At 37.4% G+C, this 21,211-nt stretch overlaps 1 protein-coding gene across 1 annotated transcript in view; it reads left to right on the top strand.

Annotated features, from left to right (window-relative positions):
• The window catches only part of LOC150094285 (SH3 domain-containing kinase-binding protein 1-like), a 305,169-nt gene that overhangs the window by 15,525 nt on the left and 268,433 nt on the right, over positions 1–21,211 (top strand). Inside the window, exon 2 of the mRNA XM_090411774.1 lies at positions 7,964–8,118. Coding sequence (XP_090267900.1) covers positions 7,964–8,118 — 155 coding nt within the window. The remainder of the gene's footprint in view (positions 1–7,963; positions 8,119–21,211) is intronic.

Here is a 21,211-nt window from a genome sequence, read left to right as displayed (position 1 = left end):
AGAGTATAACATTATACATATCCACAAGGAGATGAGTTTTGCATTATGGGAGATACTGAGATGGGAGTGATGTTAGCTTGCTCCACCTTTGCAATGAGTTGCCCGGTGTTGTACTACCTTACCCCAGTCCTGAAGATACTTTCAGGTGCAAACTTTGTTTGCTCACACTTGGATAAAGGATTAAACTAAATTTGTTATAGTGAAAAATAACCAAGTGAAAAATAAACTTTCAACATCTTTCTCTAAATCCAGAGTATTTTAATAAAAAGGTGGCATGCCGTTTGGCAACTCCTATAGGTAGAGATTACCTTGCTAATGCTTCTGCCTGTATCTCCACTTGGGCCTGGCTCCCACCGAAGAGACCTCAATAAAGGTCAAAACTAGTCTGGGTAGTGGCCCATCCCTTAATGTATAATATTATTATTACGGGCAACTCCAAGGAGTCCTTAGACTCATCGAGGGAGGTCCTAAACATCATGTCCACACAACTATACGACATTCTCACAGTATTTATCATACCTTGCCTTGAACTCATTCACCGTCATAGCATCCAGACTCTGGCAGCTTATTCCACTCATTTACCACTCTAAAAATAAAGAATCCAGCTCTAACAGCCCTGCTAACCACACTCTTGCCCAGCTTCCATAAGTGTCCCTTAGTTCTCCCACCACCAGTCCTGATCTCAAAAATATTCTCTGAATTAATCCTGTAGAAACCCTTTAGCAATTTGAATATTTCAATCATATCTTCCCTTTTCCACCTATCAACTAATTTCTGCAACCCACAAATCTTCAACCTGTTCTCATATGGTTCATTCCATAGACCCACTATCATCTTAGTCACTCGCCTCTGGATCCTCTCCTGCTCCTCCCCATCAAGAAGGAACCTAGGTGACCAAATCTGGGCATAGTAGTCGAGATGAGGTCTTATCAATTGTAGAGGTACAATAACTTGCTTGTCTCTGCTCATCAAGGTATTTTTCAACAACCAAGTGAGTTGATGAGCTGATTTAGCTAGTTTTGCAATGTGTCCCCTAAACTTCATCTCCCTATCCACCAACACTCTCAAGTTCCCGGCCTCATCAATCTCCTGGAGTACAGTTCCAGCAATGTGGTATACTGCTGCTAATCTTTTCACCCCAAAATGCATAACCTTACATTTTGTCACATTAAATTCATATCCATTCTCCTTAGCCCAGAACTCAAATCTATCCAAGTCTTCCTGCAAGATTTTGACATCTTCTACATTCAGTATCACCCTACCCAATTTTGCATCATCAGCGAACAAATGAACTGTTCCTCTTAGATTCTTCTCTATATCGTTAATGAACAAATTAAACAGCAGTGGTCCAAGAACAGAACCCTGCGACACACCACTAGTCACAGGCCGTCTTTTGGACTCTACTCCTGAATAAACTACTCTTTGATACCTCTCCATCAACCACCCACCTATATCCATTCCCATATGTTGTAGTTTACGGATTAGAATTCCATGTGGTATCCTGTCAAATGCCTTAGCCAGGTCCAGCAGTAACACTGTAAACCCATTACCCTTATCCAGTTCACCTTGTTATAAAACTTGAGCAAGTTACTGAGGCATGATCTGCCCTTCACAAAGCCATGCTGCTCCCCATACAGTATCTCATTTTCATCAATCCATTCCTGTATTTTTCCCTTGACTACTTTCTCCAAGACCTTGACAAAGACTCCTGATATGCTGATTGGTCGGTAATTTGCAACCGTAGTCTTCGATCCTCCTTTATGCAGTGAAACTATTTTCCCCGCTTTCCACACCTTCAGGACTCAACCAGACCCAAGACTCAGATTAAACAATATGGTCAAGGGCACTGATAATTCCTTAGCCGTTTCACGCAAGATCCGTGCCGGTATACCATCCAATCCCACAGATGTATTCACATTAAGGTTCTGTAATAGACTATTCACCTCCACTTCATTCATCACAATTCTCGTATAAACTAATGGTTCCTTCATTTCTTCAATGTCACCACCTGGATGATATACTTTTGCAAAGTGCTCGCTCAGTAACTCCACTATATTGACTGATTCAGTGACCACCTTACCATCGTCATTCCTTAAAATCATTTTGCCGTGTACAGTTTTTTTTTTTTTTTGCTTGCAGAATATTGAAGGAACTGTTTGAGATTCTCTTTAGCTTGCATAACTAGTTTCCTTTCATAATCCGCTTTTGCTTTTTTTACCACACTCGTTACCCTTCTGGCCTGCACTTTATGCCGTTCGTGTGCCTGCAGGTCACCTCTTTCTTTAAATTCCCTCCACAGTTGTTTCTTTTTTTGCAGCTCAAGCTTAATGGTGTTATTCATCCATTTAACCCCTACTTGTTTTACTATTCAGACCCTAGGTATACAATCAGCCATAACCTCCTGTAAATGCTCCTTGACCGCTATCGACATCCAGTCCTTGCAGTTGTACATGCCATGGCACTGATCCAAGCAATCTCCTAAGCTTGTCATACTTGCCAGATATAACCTGTCTTAATCGAAAATTCCACACCTTTAGCCACCTCCCAGATCAAGACCTTATGATCACTCTCACCAATAGATGGCAACATGGTCATATTCATTACAGTCAAAGTTTGAGATGCTATTATCAGGTCAAGTACTCTCACACCCCTAGTATTTTCAATTACGTGCTGTCTCAAATAGTTATCCCTTAATTATTGAATAAAATCCATATCCTTCCTCACATGTGTCCTCTCCTCCTTCCAATCAATTTTACCATAGTTGAAATCCCCCATAATAATTACTCTCCTTCCACTCATTTCATCAATTTGTTTATGCATATCATGTTATACATATCCGCAAGGAGATGTGTTTTGCATTATGGGAGATACTGAGATAGGTGTGATGTTAACTTGCTCCATCTTTGCAACGAGTTGTCCAGGGTTGTACCACCTTACCCCAGTCCTTAAGATACTTTCAGGCGCAAACTTTGTTTGCTCACACTTGGATAAAGGATTAAACTAAATTTATTATAATGCCAATAACCTGTGGCCAGGAAGAGCCAATCAAGGCCAAAAATTCTTTCTTCTTCTTCCTAATATTCCTGGCATTAGTATACATGAAATGCAGAGGTCCCTTTGTCCCACCCCTATCTTGATGCGTTATTTTAACTATCCCATTCCGATTTCTTGTCTTTAGTACTGGCTCGGGTACATTATATACATTTTTACACTCAACTGTCTCACTGATGTCTGCATGTCCCCCCCCCACTCCTTGGTAGTTCTAGTTTCCCCCGGTTCTGCACATTTTCACTTCATTCAGCAACACTTTTTCCAGTCTCCGCACACCAAATCCATTCAAATGCAGTCCATCCATCTTGTATAAATCCTTTCGCCCATCAAACTTATTCCACATGTCCACAAATTCCACACCACACCTAACTCACCATCCTAACTCAGTCACTCTTTTCTTTTGCTACCTTTAACAATACTTTCAAGTCCTATGTTATAGGCTTTGTCACATCTTGTGTGGGTTTGGGTGGGGGGTTCATGACTTATTTTTCACGGTATTAACAACACCACAAACACTTTTATCAATTTTCAACTCAGCATCATCAGAACACAACACACATGTAAATGCGACAGTGAGTGAGTGAAACAATATAATTGCAAAAGACAAAGGATCTAAAGTCCTATTTTTGGTGCCCTCTAACGAGAAAAAAAAAAAAAAAAAAAACGTCTCCCAAATTTTTGGCAAATTAATGCAACCATATTTGTTAAGGTTGGGAGAATTCTCCAAAGCCATTGCTGACTCAAAAAATAATCTTTCAGATCTATAACGACTCCTAAATAGCAAATTTGTTTTCCTCCATCTAATCCTGTGTGAAGGAGTGTCCAAAGCGTGGTCTGCCAGTCCCGACTTGCCATAGTAATAGTAGCGAATGTATCTTTCATGTTCTTCCAGGCGGATTTTCACTGATCTTCCTGTTTGCCCATAACAGGCCAAGTCACATAGAATTACATACACTCCTGGGTGTGCTAAAGGGTGAAGTTTATCTTTTGGCAAGCGGATCAGAGTTGCCAGCTTGACATGAGGTTTGAAGGTGGTGCGAAGGCCATGTTTCAACAATACTTTGGCTATCTTTTCCGATGTACCTCTGATATAGGGAATAGAAATTGTTATGTTGTATTCTTGTGTATTAGGGGAGGGCAGAGTAATGGGCCTATGTAATATTTTATTTATTTTGTAGGGATTGTAGCCGTTGGCTAAGAATGGATGGCACAGGTACTGGAGTTCAGTAGTCAGAGTTGTATCGTTAGAACAAATGGCTCTGGCTCTGTGTGCAAGTGTTTTTAAAATGCCGTACTGTTGGACTGGATGATGATGTGATTGTTTATGTAGGTATCTTCCTGTGTGTGTGTGTAGGCTTTCTGTAAATAGAAAAAGATAGTGATCCATCTGAAAGGCGGGTGACTCGTGTCAAGAAATGGTAAACAGTTATTTGACGGTTCGGTAAGTTGAAACTGAAATTGTCCAGAAAATTGAACCAGTTAGCCTTCCTTAAACGATGCCGCGACAACGATATTATTCCATCTTTTCTGAAATTCAAAGAAAAGTTGCAATCGGCAAAGGCACATCGTATTTATCGACGGGCGAGTTTAGCGCTTCTTCGAGAACAAATCGCCGCTACTCGCATAGAGCTTAGTAAGCTAAACAGCTCTATCACAGCTCTACAACAAGAACTAATAAACGTGTTAAATCCTGAAATATGGACTGTCCTACAGCAGATCTCCGAAGTTGCAGCAAAATAAGAATTCACAAAAGTTAAAAGCAAGCACCTAAAGAAATTTGAACTACTACAACAGCGCCAACATACGAAGTCCCGACCGCAATTTCGACGAGACCACGTGGTCGTAAACCTGTCGTCGGAAACACTCACTGAAGAAGCCAAGAACGTTCTCAGTTTAGGACATAACTTTGCCATTGCGCCCAAACAAATTCCTAAACTCGAAATTATGGTGAAGTAGAATGGGGTATCCACGATCTTCCGCCAGCAATGGTCAATAACGTGCGACTAGACATAGCAAGTATTATAAACAAGGCTAAGCCACCAAAAAGCAATATGCCACGTAAGCAAATAACTGCCCTAAAAAGTTATATAATAATAAAAATATTATTATTACAAAAGCCGATAAAGGAAATGCAACAGTTATCATGAATAAAGAAGAGTATAACAGAAAAATGCAAGATCTCATATGTGACAGTTCCACGTATCAAATTATACATCGAGACCCTACGATGTTGCAAAAGAAAAAAGTCCGAAAATTACTGAAAAAAGTGACATCATGGCCCAATGAAATCATCAGGAAAATAAAACCAATTCATGTTAAAACACCCCGTATTTATATATTACCAAAAATCCACAAAACGAATATTCCCCTACGCCCCATAGTTGATAGCATAGATAGTCCCACATATAAACTGGCCCGGCATTTAGCTAAGTCGCTTGCCCCTCTTACTGGCAACTCCTCTACTTTTGTAAAAAAATTCAATCCATTTCAAAACACTGGTTAAAAATCTAATCCTAAAAAATTCAGACATAATGGTTAGTTTCGATGTCACCTCCCTATTTACTAATGTACCACTTATAGACACTCTTGATTTAATCAAGTCTAAATTTCCCCCAGATATTTTTGAATTATTTCGATTTACCATGAATGCAGGTTACTTTACATGGGGGGGGGGAATTCTACAAACAGATTAATGGTACTGCTATGGGTTCCCCCCTCTCTCCCCCGTTAGCAAATTTTTACATGGAACACTTTGAAAACAAAGTACTTACCACAGCTACATACAAGCCACAAGTGTGGTTGTGCTATGTAGATGATGTGTTTGCCATCTGGCCCCATGGACAAGACACTTTGGATGCTTTTGTCACCTACCTAAACAGCCAACACCCCAAAATTCACTTCACAGTAGAAAAAGAATCAAATAACTGTTTACCATTTCTTGACACATTAGTCACCTGCCTTTCAGATGGATCACTATCTTTTTCTATTTACAGAAAGCCTACACACACAGGAAGATACCTACATAAACAATCACATCATCATCCACTCCAACAGTACGGCATTTTAAAAACACTTGCACACAGAGCCAGAGCCATTTGTTCTAACGATACAGCTCTGACAACTGAACTCCAGTACCTGCGCCATCCGTTCATAGCCAACGGCTACAATCCCTACAAAATAGATAAAATATTACATAGGCCCATTACTCTGCCCTCCCCTAATACACAAGAATACAACATGACCATTTCTATTCCCTATATCAGAGGTACATCGGAAAAGATAGCCAAAGTATTGTTGAAACATGGCCTTCACACCACCTTCAAACCTCATGTCAAGCTGGCAACTCTGATCTGCTTGCCAAAAGATAAACTTCACCCTTTAGCACACCCAGGAGTGTATGAAGTTCCATGTGACTATGACTTTGCCTATTATGGGCAAACAGGAAGATCAGTGAACATCTGCCTGGAAGAACATGAAAGATACATTCGCTACTATTACTATGGCAAGTCGGGACTGGCAGACCACGCTTTGGACACTCCTTCACACAGGATTAGATGGAGGAAAACGAATTTGCTATTTAGGAGTCATTATAGATCTGAAAGATTATTTTTTGAGTCAGCAATGGCTTTGGAGAATTCTCCCAACCTTAACAAATATGGTTGCATTAATTTGCCAAAAATTTGGGAGACGGTTATCCTAAGAAAAACTCCTGGATAACTGCCTTTTTTTTTTTCTCCGTTAGAGGGCTCCAAAAATAGGACTTTGGAGCTTTTGTCTTTTGCAATTATATTGTTTCACTCACTCATCGCGTTTACATGTGTGTTGTGCTCTGATGATGCTGAGTTGAAAATCAGCAAAATATTAGCGTTAATAAAACATCTTTGTTGATAAAAGTGTTTGTGGTGTTGTTAATACCGTGAAAAATAAGTCATGAATAACCATCAATGCCTAAGCTTATCTGTTAGATTGGGGGGGGGGGGGTTTAATATATATGCACACGTATTTTAAAAAATTAAATTATGCATAAATGAAATATGGTAATCAGAAAATATTAACATACGGAAAAAAAAAGTGGCATTAGAAGGCAGCAGAGTAGGACAAAATAGTTACTTTTTATGCTATTATTATATGGGCATCAACATGGAGCCAGTAGACTCAGTGTGGGAGACCCAAACTATCAAAACAATATCTATCATACCTCTTCTTGAATTCATTGACAGACAAAGCACTCACAACTGAATCATGCAATGCATTCCATTCATTCACCACTCTCCAAGCAAAAAAATCTAGTCCTCGCACTCTTGTTAACCACACTCTTACTTAATTTCAGGGATGACCTCTTGTTCTTCCACAACTATCCCACTTATGGTAAACACTGCTGAAATATTTGCTCCTTTAGTAACTTCAATGTTTCTATCATATCTCCTCTTCTCTGCTTTTCAACCAACTTCTGTAATCCACGAATTCTCAATCTATCAATGTAGGAAGCATTGATAAAGCTTTAGATGACTCACCAACTTGGTCACTCACCTCTGAATCTTTTCTACCACTTCCTCATCTTCAAGGAATCCAGGTGATCGTACCTGAGTGCTGTAATCCAGATGTCGACATAACATTGCCTTATAAAGAGGAATAATAACTTCTTTATCTCTGCATGTTAGTATGTTCTTCAATAGCCAAGTAATCCTACAAACTATCTTGAACACCTTAACAATATGCCCTCTGAACTTCAACTCTCTATCCACCAATACCCACAAGTCCCTAGCCTCATTAATCTCTTGGAGTATAATTCCATCAATGTTGGGTAATCTTTTAATCCAAAATTAAGTTACTTTTTAAGCAATTAGAAAAATAAATTCATTCATTTAGACTAAACTTATAACATTGCTTTTGTTATATGTGCAATTTGCAGATGCCATTGTTGAGCAGTCTTGGGAATCTACAAATGAAGACGAGTTAACGCTGTGCCCAGGAGATGTGATCAGCAACATTTCTCAATTAGATGAGGACTGGTGTGAAGGACAGCTTAATGGACGTAAAGGTCGTTTTAAAAGTAATCTGGTTAACGTGAGTAAAAATATTATTTTATTGAACTATAAAATTTATTACTCTTAAATTGTACTGTACCCTTTTTGGTTTTCATTTTCCTGTGCATATAGATATCAAGCCTTGCTATTGGTTTCTTTCTGCATGTCTGATATCTTTGGTAAGTGTGCTATTGGCCATCAACTCTGATGGAGTAACTGGTAAAAGTGAACAAGACTGGTCTAATTCGATTTTATTTTTTTTTAAAGAGGAGGGGAGTGTATTTAAACTCAGTATTAGAATTTCCCATTGATCATACACCAGAAGTTTCTTCCATGCAAAATATAAGTGGCATGAGAATTAGTCAGTGACTAGCTGGTGTGTATGTATCAGGTCAGAGCTAGCTGTGTGGAGGTCCTCTCCCAGTTATCCAAGGAAGATAATTTATTTAACTGTCACTTAAATAACTTAACTTTTAATTAAATAAGGAATTAATAAAGAAGTTATCTCCTCTTAATTAAATAAATTAATAAAGAAGTTATCTCCTCTTAATTAAATAAAGAACTGACCGTGGTATCCTAAGTAATGCTAACCTTCACCTTTTCATGGTGCATCTCATTACTAGGTTTTCTCTCACTGCTCTGAAAGAAAAACTAGGTTTTTCTCTCAGAGCAGTGAGTGAGTGGAATAATTTGCCCTTAGGGGTAGTGAGTGCATCTAGTGTAAATGAATTTAAGGGAAGATATGTTAGCTGTGTTGGGTAATTTACAGCCTCCCTCAATGAGATCTTGACTTCCTGGAGGTCTCAGATAATAATAATAATAATAAACTACCTGGATATCGAACAAACAAGGATGGATGGAAATTTGGGTACTAACCAACCAAATTGTATTTTATATTCGGTTTAAATGGAAAAAAAAAAGATGTTACAACATGATGAAATGTCATACAAGCTGGAACATCCATCTATGCTAAACAAGGCCTACATCTGATTTCATCATGATTAGGATGCTCACCAATAAATTAGTTATTAAACATGCTCTTCCTCTGCAAAATTGAATGTACACTATTGGCACCATCAACCTGAGCAGTATCAATAGAAAAGAAGTCAAACTTGTAGAAGAATTAGAGGAGTTTCACATTGATATAGTTGATGTTAGTGAAATAACTATAAAACAGGTGAGATAAGTAGTCCAATACGTTCAGGCAGTAGTCATCAGAAATATCTTGTAAATGTTTTAAGGATGCCATACTGCTGGGATGAATATTTGTGTGACTACTTATATAACTACTACCTTTCAGTGTTTGTCAGTTTCCTATGAAGGGAAAAAGGTATAGGAAACTTATACACCCTGAAAGGAATGGCCATGCATAAGCAGTCACACCACTATCCATCCCATCAGTATGGCATTGTCAAAAGACTTATGCACAGAACCAGACTGTTTAATCTAATGACACAGCTCATAGCACCCATATCTTCTTTAACACATTTTCACCTAATGGCTACATTCCCAAAAAAATAAAATTCTGCATGTCCTTACCTCTCTCACACTTGACACACAAAATTGCAACAAAACTATTCCCATCCTTTATATCTGGAAAACAGTTGAAAAGATAGCTTAAGTTCTTTACACATATAATCTTCATATCACTTTCAGACCACACATTCAGCTAGCTAGCAATCTTCATTCATCATCTCCAAAGGATGGCCTTATCCTCATATACATCCAGGGGATATATAAGCAGGGCTTGACAAATTATTCAAAATCCTACTTGCTACAAAAAAAATGTACTCACCTGAGATCTCCACACCTCCCTTTCTTTTTTTTAAGTGATATGTTCCAACAGGAGTTCCATAATGTGATTAATGGTACTGTATCATTGTATCAATGGTACGGTTAGCCTAGTGGCTGTGCGCTTCGCAACCATATGACTGGGGAAGAAGTGTCCCAGATTCAATTCCTGTCAAAGACAGGAATCGAAAATAGAGGAATTTGAGGATCTTCCTCAGCCATAGCCAAGTTAGCCGGTCTTGGGCGCGGGCAGTAGGGGTTTTTTCCGCCAGTTTATCTGGCGTTTTTCATCCCGCAAGCAGGCAAACCAGCCCCGTGAACACACACGGATCTACAGCCATAAATACTTAACCCCCCATGAGGGGGAGCTCAACTCGCCCCAATAGGGACGGGGGGAGAAAAAGGGAGGAAACTCCATACGAATAAATAAATAAATAAAAATTGTTTGGAGAATATTTCCATTTGCAAAGAACCATTCCAAGAAGTGGAATCAGTAATTAATAAGAATAGGAGGAACTGCAAAAACATGGGGTTTTTATTGGAAAATCTAATTTATTACATTAGTTTTTGTTACCAGATGGTCTCTTTATATTATACATATTCTTCTGTGTTTTCATATAAAATTTAAAAAAATATTTTCTTTAGAAAGTTACTTTTTTATTAAATGAAAAATATTCTATTTTGTCCAGTCTGCAGCTGCCTGCCAGCTAGCAGAATATACTTGCCATGGGCAAGTACATTTGTTGAGACCTGCATATAAGGTTCCTTGTCCTACTTTGGACACACCAGTATATCTGTTAACATCAACCCAGGAGAGCAGAACAGAACACATTACATTTGAAGTCATTTGTATGGCAAATCAAAACTGCCAGGCCATGCATATTCATTCACACAGAATTAAATGGAAGAAGACAGTTGTGCTACATCAAGTCACTATCAATCTAAGAGACTATTTTTAGAATCATCATCAGTTGTGGAACAGTTCCCTAACAAGTATTGCTGCATTAATTTGCTTAACATCTAGAAGACACTCATTTCAAGACTATCTTTAGCTAAACTTCAGGCAGAATCCCTTGCCTTATTGTATATCAGACATCAGTTATGGTTGCCTGATTTTGGAAAACCAAATACGGGACATGGATCACCCATGTCCCGTATTTGATTTTCCGAATATGGGACAATTTTGGTGATTCTAAAAATATTATAGAAACAAGTTTGCTGCTGCAATCATTAGAATTAGAAGAATGATGATGATGCTTTATGCCATGAAATGCCATGGTTATTTTGGTAGCAATAACTTTTCTTTCATTGCTAGTATTTGATTTACAAAATAAAAATACAAAATAAGTATCAATACTCTTGAACTGGAACTCAATTTTCAATTTGTGTTTCTGAGTGTTAATGTGTTGTGTGATATTGAACGTTCCCCATGTGCAATACTAAACGTTCGTTATAGATTTTGCATTCGACTTCATTGTTTTCATTTTGCAATAAAATTTCATTATTTCGAATAATCATCATTAAAAATGCACTTTTGTTTTGCATTATTAAGGGCTTAAGGAAAGAAACAAAAATTTAATTTATCTCTGTATAATTAATAAAGAAAATTAATTTACCTTAGCACATTCAAAAAATGCGAGATATTATGTTTTAATAATTATTGAATTAACATCCACGTACTGTACCGATACTGCACCTCACAATGTCCAAATAAGAACTGTGTGAAAATAAGCAAATGCAATATATCAGAATTATAAATAAAATGCTTATACTAAATAAAAAGCGACCAATGAAAGGGACCATTGCTGCTGTAAATGCAGTCACTTTTCTCAAATTGGCAGTTTTTATGTCTTGCAGATCAATTTAAGTTGGATTATTCCAAAAGAATATAGAAAATTCTTACTGCTTAACATAATATTTATAATTTTATCTTTTCATTAAAATGGACATTAGGCTGTCCCTACAAGTACACTACAGGACAGCAAAATTCGATGTAAAATGCAGGACGTCTGGCAAGCCTAGTTATGGTTTAAGTGCTAGCATTAAAAGCTGTGGTGATTCTCTGGTCAGAGCAGTGAGGAATATTTTATGGAGGTTGTTTTCATCACAAGCATGTTATCGGAGAATGTTTGCTAGGACCCAAGTGATTTAAATAAAGTATAAGGAAAATTACCAAAATTCTGAGTTGTTTGTTAGTTGAAAACAAATGATCTAAAACTGGGAGTTATTTAAAAGGTTACTGGAGGATTTTTTTTAGTATTTATATTAACTGTTGAGTTAACAGTATTGATTTTATTAATATAATGCTCATACTTGATTACAGGGAATCCACGATCAGTGCAGCAGCAGGTAATTGGATTCTAAGTTATTTGTTGTGCATGATTGTGGCCATATTAATTTAAGAGATATATGGGATCAGTTTTTTAATGGAATGCTTTAGCAATGCTGGTATCCATGTAAATGGTAGAGCCATTCAGTTGAGCAAGACCATAAGATCCAAAATATTTTTAAGATGCTTAGGAACAGTACCACTGAAAATTTATGGCCATTGTCATGGATATACGAGGGTGGTCTGAAAAGTTCTCAGCCTAACAATGAAAAAACAAATTTATAATTTCAGAATTATTTTTATTTTTCAACATAATCTCCCTTAAAACTAATACATTTATTCCAGCGATGCTCCAGTGCCATTATTCCATTCCTGTAGTGGTTCTCAGTAAGATCTGCAAAATACCCCTCTACAGCTGCAATCACCACTTGATTTGAAGAAAAATGCTGACAGCGAGGAAGAGTTTTAGTTTTGGGAAGAGATAGAAGTCGGAGGGAGTCAAATCTAGGGAATAGAGTGAATGTTCCAACAATTCATAGTGCAGATACCTTAATTTTCCCATTGGCAAAACGCCTTTGTGGGCAGGTGCATTGTCCTGATGAAAGATGATTTTTTTCCTTCTGCAAACCGGGTCTTTTCTCACGAATTTTTTCATCTAGTCTGGTTAAAAGATTGGATATGAAGGTTATTTCAGATAGTACAATATTATTATTATTCCATGACATCTACAAGGAGTCCGAAGACTCATTGAGGGAGGACACCTATTCTACAACTCTGTCTCCATCCACCAACTACACCGAACCTACCATCATCATTTACATCAATGCTATATACTGGCCACTACCACCACTAGTATTTTTTGTCTGTAAATTGCATGTGTACTTAGGACTGATTTCTCTGTATGCAGGGTGAAAAACTTGAGTTTCTGGGAGAAAAAAACCTACTACCTCCATAAGAGGTTGGCTAACTCACCTTCAATTGAAAAAATCCATATAAAGATTCCTCCTGTCGTGATTGGGGGGAATTTTTATATCGATTTTATATAAATAGGTATTTGCATTAACAATAGAGAAAAAAATCAGCTAAACTGTATCTTAAATGGTATCATGCTTTTGCATACTAATACAAATGCTTATCAACATGAATTTCCTGACATGTACCCTCAAGGAGGTTTTCAGGCTACTATGATACACATGATTAAGTTTACATTATTATTAATGTCCTTTTAACAGTTTTCCTCTAAATTATTCTATTATTGGTGTGCACTCCAATATTGTTGTATCTATCATGCACTTCTGACTAAATCAATCTGCTCTTATTTTTTTTTTCTTTTTTCCTTCCTTCCATCTTTGCATCAAACATCTGTCCTTAACCTTTCCTCACCCATTCTATTTAAGGGGCTATACCACATTATATAGCCCTGATGATGATAGCCTTGCTCACTCATTTTTGAATGCAAACAATGTCAAGTTCCTTCCTAATGGCTTCATTTTTAATTGATTCTGCCATTGGTGTCATCTGTTCACTCCCCTGATCTTTCTCAGAACTCTCATATCTGTGTCTCTAGTCTTCGATCAAGTGCTTTATTTCTAGCTCAACTTTCAGACCTATACTTTAAAATTGTTTTGAACACCATCTTGTATATTGCTGATTTGGTGTTTTGACTAATTTCTCTCTTATTCTCTATAAATGTATTCATTTGGTTCCCCACCATACCAGCTTTGCTTATTCTGTTTATTTCCAAATTTAATTTGCCATCTTCACACTAAAAACTGTGCCTAAGTAGCTGAAATATTTTACTTGTTCTATAGATTTTTCATTAAGAATGTAGCTGAAGTTTTCTATTCTTACAGCTGTTATGCAATTTAGAGAACCCTGACGGCTTCCACTGGATATGTTTAGGAGTATATGTCTGCATAAAGCAAACAGCTAAGTCTCTCTCCAATTCTAATATCTGGTTTAATGCCACTTTCTTTCATAATGTGATATATATATATATATATTCATTTTTCTAAATTAACTGACTTAAAACCCGAGAATTATAACACAATGACATTTATTTGAAAAAACGCAACATGTTTCGTCAAGAATGACTTCATCAGGCGATAAGAACATATAAAGATATTAAAAGACACTGAAATTAACATTGACACACTCTAAAGCTATACAATTATAAAGCCATAATATTCGACTGTAAATTACAGTTATTATGTGAGCTTGAACTACAGTCCGAGTTAAAGTTCTATTGTTGTACACCTGTGCGTGTGTGGAATCACGCGATCTCCAGTATCTAATAATAGTAGAGTTGAAAGAGTCAGGCAAATTATAGCTAAGATTGTTATTCATGTGAAAAGAGTCCAAGGTGATTTCCTTTGACTCGACAATGCGGCGCTCTACCTCATCATGGCAGATGTGTAGGTTTGAAGTTGATGTCCAATTTATTTCATGTTGGTGGCTTTCGTTGTTCGTGTTTATTGAAAGCAGGACATGGCTTGACAGAGCAGTTGCTCTGATTCTTTTATAAGCAATGTCGCGCTGGTGCTCTTCGAGACGTAGTAAGATAGATTTCTCTGTCTGCCCATAGTAATGCTTTCCGCATTCACAAGTGACCTTGTATACACCTGGGAATTGTAGAAGGTTGTGAGGTTGTTTATAGTTGTTGAAGCGTGATCTTATTTTTGGCATAGTCGAGAAGCACGTTTTTATGTTAAACTTCTTTAGAATTCTACTCAGCTTTTTGGATAGTGTGCTGATATATGGCAAGACGATATGACCTTTGGAGTCGTCCTGTGTCTCTACGTTGCTACGTTGACGGTGGGATAATTGGTTGTTAATATTTTTTAGAGAGTGGCCATTGTTTTTAAAGGTCCATTTAAGATGTTGTAGTTCCTTTTTCAGTTCTTCATCTGATAGTACAGATCTTGCACAATTCGCTAGAGTTGATATAATACCCAACTTTTGCGCTGGATGGTGATGGGATGACACATGCAAATATCTGTCTGTATGAGTTGGCTTTCTAAATATAGAGACTTTAATTGATTCAGGCGTCTTGGTGAGTTTAACATCTAGGAAACAGATGGAACTATTTTCTTCAATCTCCATGTCAATTTTATATCTTGATGGCGGTTGTTTAAGTGGTCGAGAAACTTGTGAAGATTCTTAGTACCATGCTCCCATATGAGGAATGTATCGTCCACATATCTAAGCCAAATTTTCGGTTTTAAAGTAAAAGAGGAGATTGCTTTTTGTTCAAAGTCGAGAATCTTCACAAGTTTCTCGACCCAATTGTATATTTTGTTCTGCTAGATTCTATCTCACACCAAACAACCTCAAATGTGCTTTTTTCCCCATCCTGCAGTTTAACTTCTATACTCCTTGGCTGAAGCTCATCAGCTATCATCAATAACACTCCTCCCCCTTTTTATTCACCCTGTCACTCCTGAACACGCCTGGAAGTGCCAACCATGGCCAAAAACTCTTCTTGTTCCTAATACTCCTGGCATTAGTGTACATGAATCGCAGGAGCCCATTTGTCCCATCCCTACTTTGATGCCTTATACTAACTATCCCATTCTGATTTGTTGTCCGTCGTACTCGCTCGGGCATAATATACTCATTCATACACTTAACTGCCCCCCCCCCCCTAAAGTCTGCATATCTACTCCCCCCCTCTTAATAAATCTAGTTTCCCTGAGTCTGTACATCCACTTCCACATCATTCATCAACACTCTTTCAAGTCTCCGTACACCAACTCCATCTTATATAAGTCCTTTCACCCATCGAACTCATTCCACAAATTCCACACCATTCTCCATGCATAACCCATGCATAAAGTCATTGGCAATTATGGCCCTCCTTCTAAACATTTCGCTGTCATACCGTGGTAAGATACTCACCATCCTAACTCTCTCACTCTTCTCTTTTGCTACCTCAAACAACTCCCTCACATCCTCTATCATTTCCATTTTGTCCTCTTTCAAATCATTCGTTCCTGCCACGATTATCATCTCTTTCACCCTCTGTTTTTGCAGTCGAATAGATTCGCTGACGTCCTTTATGTTCGCACCCGGCTGGTACGACTTCGTTAAACTCTCAATTATTATGCCTCTTAATAGCGAATCCCCATACAGCACTCGCTCCTTCATTTTATTGACGTTTCCGAACATCCCCTGAAATGGATAAAATTGAGTATCGTGCGGTTATAAAATTCTTTGTAAAAGAAGAATTAACAGCGAAAGAAATTCATTCGAAGTTCATAAACGTTTATGGGCATTCTTCTCCTTCATTTTCGACAATTAAAAAATGGGCTGGTGAGTTTAAACGTGACCGTACCAGCCTTAAAAATGATCCACATGAAGGACATCACAAAAGTGTAACAACACCAGAAATCATTGATCAAGTGCACGATATAGTATTGGATGACCAGCGAGTCAAAGTGCATGAAATTGCTGAGATTATAGGCATTTCAAAAAGAACCTATAGGATATATTTTACGTGAAGAATTGCAAATGAAAAAGCTTTGTGCAAGATGGGTGCCACACTTGCTCATAGCAGATCAAAAACACACTCGCATTAAAATCTCTGAACATTACTTGGAGCATTTTAACAAGAATAAAAGTGATTTTGTGCATCAATTTATTACTATGGGTGAGACTTGGATTCACCATTACACAGCAGTCAAGACAGTGGGCAGAAGCCGGTTGTTCAGCACCAAAGAAGACAAAGTCTGTTCCATCAGCAAGAAAGGTCATGGCATTGGTGTTTTGGGATGTTAAAGTTTTGTTTATTAATTATTTTGAAAAGGGTAAAACAATAACCAGGGAATATTATTCTAATCTTTTAACCAGCCTAGATGAAAAAATTCATGAGAAAAGACCTGGTTTTCCAGAAGGAAAAAATCATCTTTTATCAGGACAGTGCACTTGCCCACAGAGGTGTTTTGGCAATGGGAAAATTAAAGGATCTACACTATGAATTATCGGAACATCCATCCTATTCCCCAGATTTGGCTCCCTTCTCTCTCTTCTCAAAACAAAAACTCTTCCTCACTGGTTAGAGTTTTTCTTCGAATCAAGTGATTGCAGCTGTAGAGGGGTATTTTGCAGATCTTACTGAGAACCAGTACAGGGAGGATGGGATAATGGCTCTGAAGCATCACTGGAATAAATATATTAGTCTTAAGGGAGATTATGTTGAAAAATAAAAATAATTTTGAAATTATAAATTCGTTTTTTATTGTTAGGCCGAGAACTTTTCAGACCACCCTTGTATAGACTGTGCTGCTCTGTATAATGTTCAATTTACCTCATATAATAGTAGCATTTTGAAAAGCTTTTCTCTAGGTACCTTCTATGCCTTTCACTTAATTCGTTTTATGGATTCTTGTCATATTCCCATGATTTCTCAATTATTTGTTGTAAAGTGAAAATCTGAACTTAACAACTTCTATTTGGCCTAAATCCAGCATGTTCTTCTCAAAGTTTCTCTAATATAATTTTTCTCAGCCTCTTTTTTAAAGTATGCTTTCATAAATCTTACCTGGAACACTTAACTGTAGGAATGTGGTTTAAATTATTAACTAGAGAAATTGATCCACATGTTCTGGGGACTTCTAAGTCTTGAAATAATGATGGTATTCATAATATTAACATACTCAATGATTATAATGTTGTCAGAAGAGACAGACTAGTCTGGTGGTAAGGCTTGTAAAAAACTCGATGTAGCTTAAAAAATTTCAAAGTGCTTTATATCGATTTTTTACATAGGTCAAGTCCCATGAGAACTGTAAATAACCTTGTTTGTTTCTATGTATATTTTGCAAAATATTAATGTAGTATATTTTGTTAACCCTGTGGGAAGTGAATGTATTTAGTGTTTTAACATCAAAAACAAAGGCAGTGCTTTCCCAGGGGAACTTTGTATATGTATATACAAAGTTCCCATGGGAAAGAATAGTGTTATGTGTAAGAGTGCAGGAAAAGTTGTTTACTAGTTTTGTATATAAGAGTTGCTTACTGCGCTAACACCTTTTAAAGATAGTATCTAAGAGTGCCGCTAGGTTTAGAGAAGTTTCCGCGGTCCCGAAAGGAGAAGCAAAGTATCAGAGAGGTCCGTTAGTTTTAGAGACAAGTTTCTGCGCCTGGCAAAATACGATCAAAAGATTGCACAGAGGAGAACAAAGAGTGGGTTAAACTTAAAAGAAGATGAGAGAATCATGCTGAATTCTTTGAGGTTTACTACCCTTAGTGCAAGGTTGTGAGATCGCAAAATAAAAGGGACTGAGCCAAGCATAAAGGGGCTCTCCAGTTCCAGTCACCACCAAAGAGGAGCTTCCAGGCTAGAGAGAGGGCTTCCAGACGTTGCCGAAGAAGGAAAGGCTTCCAGACGCTAGAGAGAGAGAGAGGGATCCCTGTTGAGAGTTGGCAGCAGTTTCAGTTTCTTGGAGATGGCAGTCATCCAGGCATTTTCGGTGAGTCAAAGCAGAGGAGAAAAGGCGATGTAAATTACCGAAGGCAGCTTCGCTTTGAAGTTTTTCTTTTCGCCACCATGGGAGAACAACCTTTTGCCGGAGCTGAATGAGTATCGCAGTCCACAGCCCACTATTTTCCCGATGAGATATTACTGAAGCCAGACACTCCTGAGGAAGCTCAAGATCTGAAATGAAAGAATTGCCTTAGAACTTTTTGTGCAAGACTTTTGACTGAATGTGTGATACAGAGCCTTTGTAAGTTCCATACTTTTGTACAATTCCTCTTATAGTATGTTATAGAAAGACTTTTAAGAATTTGGTTAATAGCCGTAAGAAGTGTCATTAAGAGAATCGATTGGCATATTGGAAGTTGATATAAAAATTGTAAAGATAACTTAACAGAGAGTTAGCTAACCTCTTTGCAAGTAAACTAGAAGTTTAATAAGTTGAATTTTGTAAGCAGAGAGTAAATAAGATTGTGAGTTAAAGAAGTTAGTGTTAAAGTAAAAAGGTTCTAATTTATGCTAAAAATTTTATAAATTGATAGAGAAAGTAATCTCCCTATTGTTTAATTCATGTGTAATTTGTAAATAAATGCGTATTAATTATTTGTTAAAAGAGTACTGCCTGATCTTTTATTTTACAACTGCACTGTTCTTAATAAATCTGACTTGTGACGGGAAATAATTTAAGGCAATAAAGACTTAGTTCAGTTACTTGCGAACCACTACTGTTAAAATAATTATTGATAAAAGAAACTTCGCTCGTGAGAGAAGTAAATCTATCAGAAGTTTTATTTAGTCTTATGCCAATTAAATGATATATTGGTGGCTCAGTCTGAGAAAAATAAATTTCCAGCATTCATAGGCATTCGACTAGTAAATACGGAAGGTGGATAATCAGAGTACGCAGTAGAGTAAATGAGAAAGGATAAGAGAGAAAAAAGTGCATTAGAGTAAAGCTAAAGTTATAAAGAATTAGGAATAGAATAAAGATAGAAGAGAGTAAAGATAAAGAGATATTACATATAGGCAGAAAAAATAATATATGCTTACAATGATGCAGACAGCAGCAGAAGATATTACAGTGGCGCAGTAACGACAGGATAAAATCCACAGTAATTAGAATAAAAAAAGTGGATTGGAACAGTTTTGTAAATAAAGAACAGGCAAATAAATAGAAAGTGTATATATTATTGTAAGAAAATTTTTTGAGAGCCATGAATATGAACAGCGGTAATTCAGAAGCCACGAGTACTAACACAATGGGGGATGTAGAATATTTTAGAACTGTAAATCCTCACCTCATTATCCCTCATTCTCTGAAGAAGACCACGAAGATGTGTTGTCTTTCTTCAAGTTTGTAGAGGAGTTTAAGAATGTTGGAAACTGGTCAGACTTCCAGCTTCTAATAATACTTAGGAATAAACTGATTGGAAGGGGCCAGAATTTTTTGTATTCCTCTCCCATCTTGAGAGATGCTTTGGAATACAATAAATTCAAGGATACCCTAATATACCAGTTTTCTAAAGTTAAAAGCGTGGGTCCGAACCTGTGGAGGCTCCAAAAATGTAAACAAGAGAAGAAAGAATCCATCACAGATTATTATAATAGACTGCTCACTTTAACTAATAGCTTGAGCGTATCTAGTGAGGAGAAGAGTCACTTTGATTGGGCTGTCTTCAACCAATTCAGGTTAGGAGTGAGAGAAGAATTCAAAGAGACAGCGCACAAGAGAAAGATAAACACCTTGGAAGAATGCTATCAGGCAATGAAAGAAAAAGAGGAAAGGCTAGGCGATCTGCATCCTGAATCTAGTGCCAGCCAGATACACAACATTACTGAAGTGTCAGATCAAAAGAGAGAGGTTAAGAAAGAGAAAAATCCAGGGAATTCTAAAGAAAAAAGTGAAGACCAACAGAAGGGAGGAAAAGAAGAAAATAAGGCCACAGAAGTGAATTGAATAGACCACAACAGATTGATGGTTGCAGAGTCTATTAATATGGAGGAAGTATGCACTTTAATTAGACAAGAGGTTGAACGGCTACAACAGCCCATTATTGACCGTCTTGAAGCTGTACTGAAGCAGATGGTGGTAGTAACAGAAGGGACCTCTGAATCAACTATACCTCAATCAGAGAGGACTAATGGAATAAAAGACAGGACGGAACCTCCCAGATGTTTTAGTTGCAATAAGATTGGACACTTGGCTCGCAACTGCCTTAAAAATAAAAGACCCTCCAACAGAAATAAGAAATATGAGTCAAATTTTGGATACCCTCATCATAATTATGCAAACAAACCATGGAGAGGAGAGATCAGGAATTGAGAACACCCATGGAAGTCTAAAATGATCATAGAGGGGAAGGTCGTATTGTGACGTATTATTAGATACTGGTTCCCACGTCTCTATCATAACTGAAGATTTTTTTTTCAGGGAATAAAATCCAAGATATGGAGAGGCATTACTAAGCTAAAAAGACCAATCGGATTATCGGGACTTTCATCTTCTGTGTTTTATATAACCAAGAAGGTTAGGGTAAA

The sequence above is a fragment of the Typopeltis vanoorti genome, chromosome 22, assembly GCF_054136105.1.
Source record: "Typopeltis vanoorti isolate ZY-2024b chromosome 22, IOZ_Tvanoo_1.0, whole genome shotgun sequence".
Classification (NCBI taxonomy): Eukaryota; Metazoa; Arthropoda; class Arachnida; order Uropygi; family Thelyphonidae; genus Typopeltis; species Typopeltis vanoorti.
This window is presented reverse-complemented; position numbering and strand designations above follow the sequence as displayed.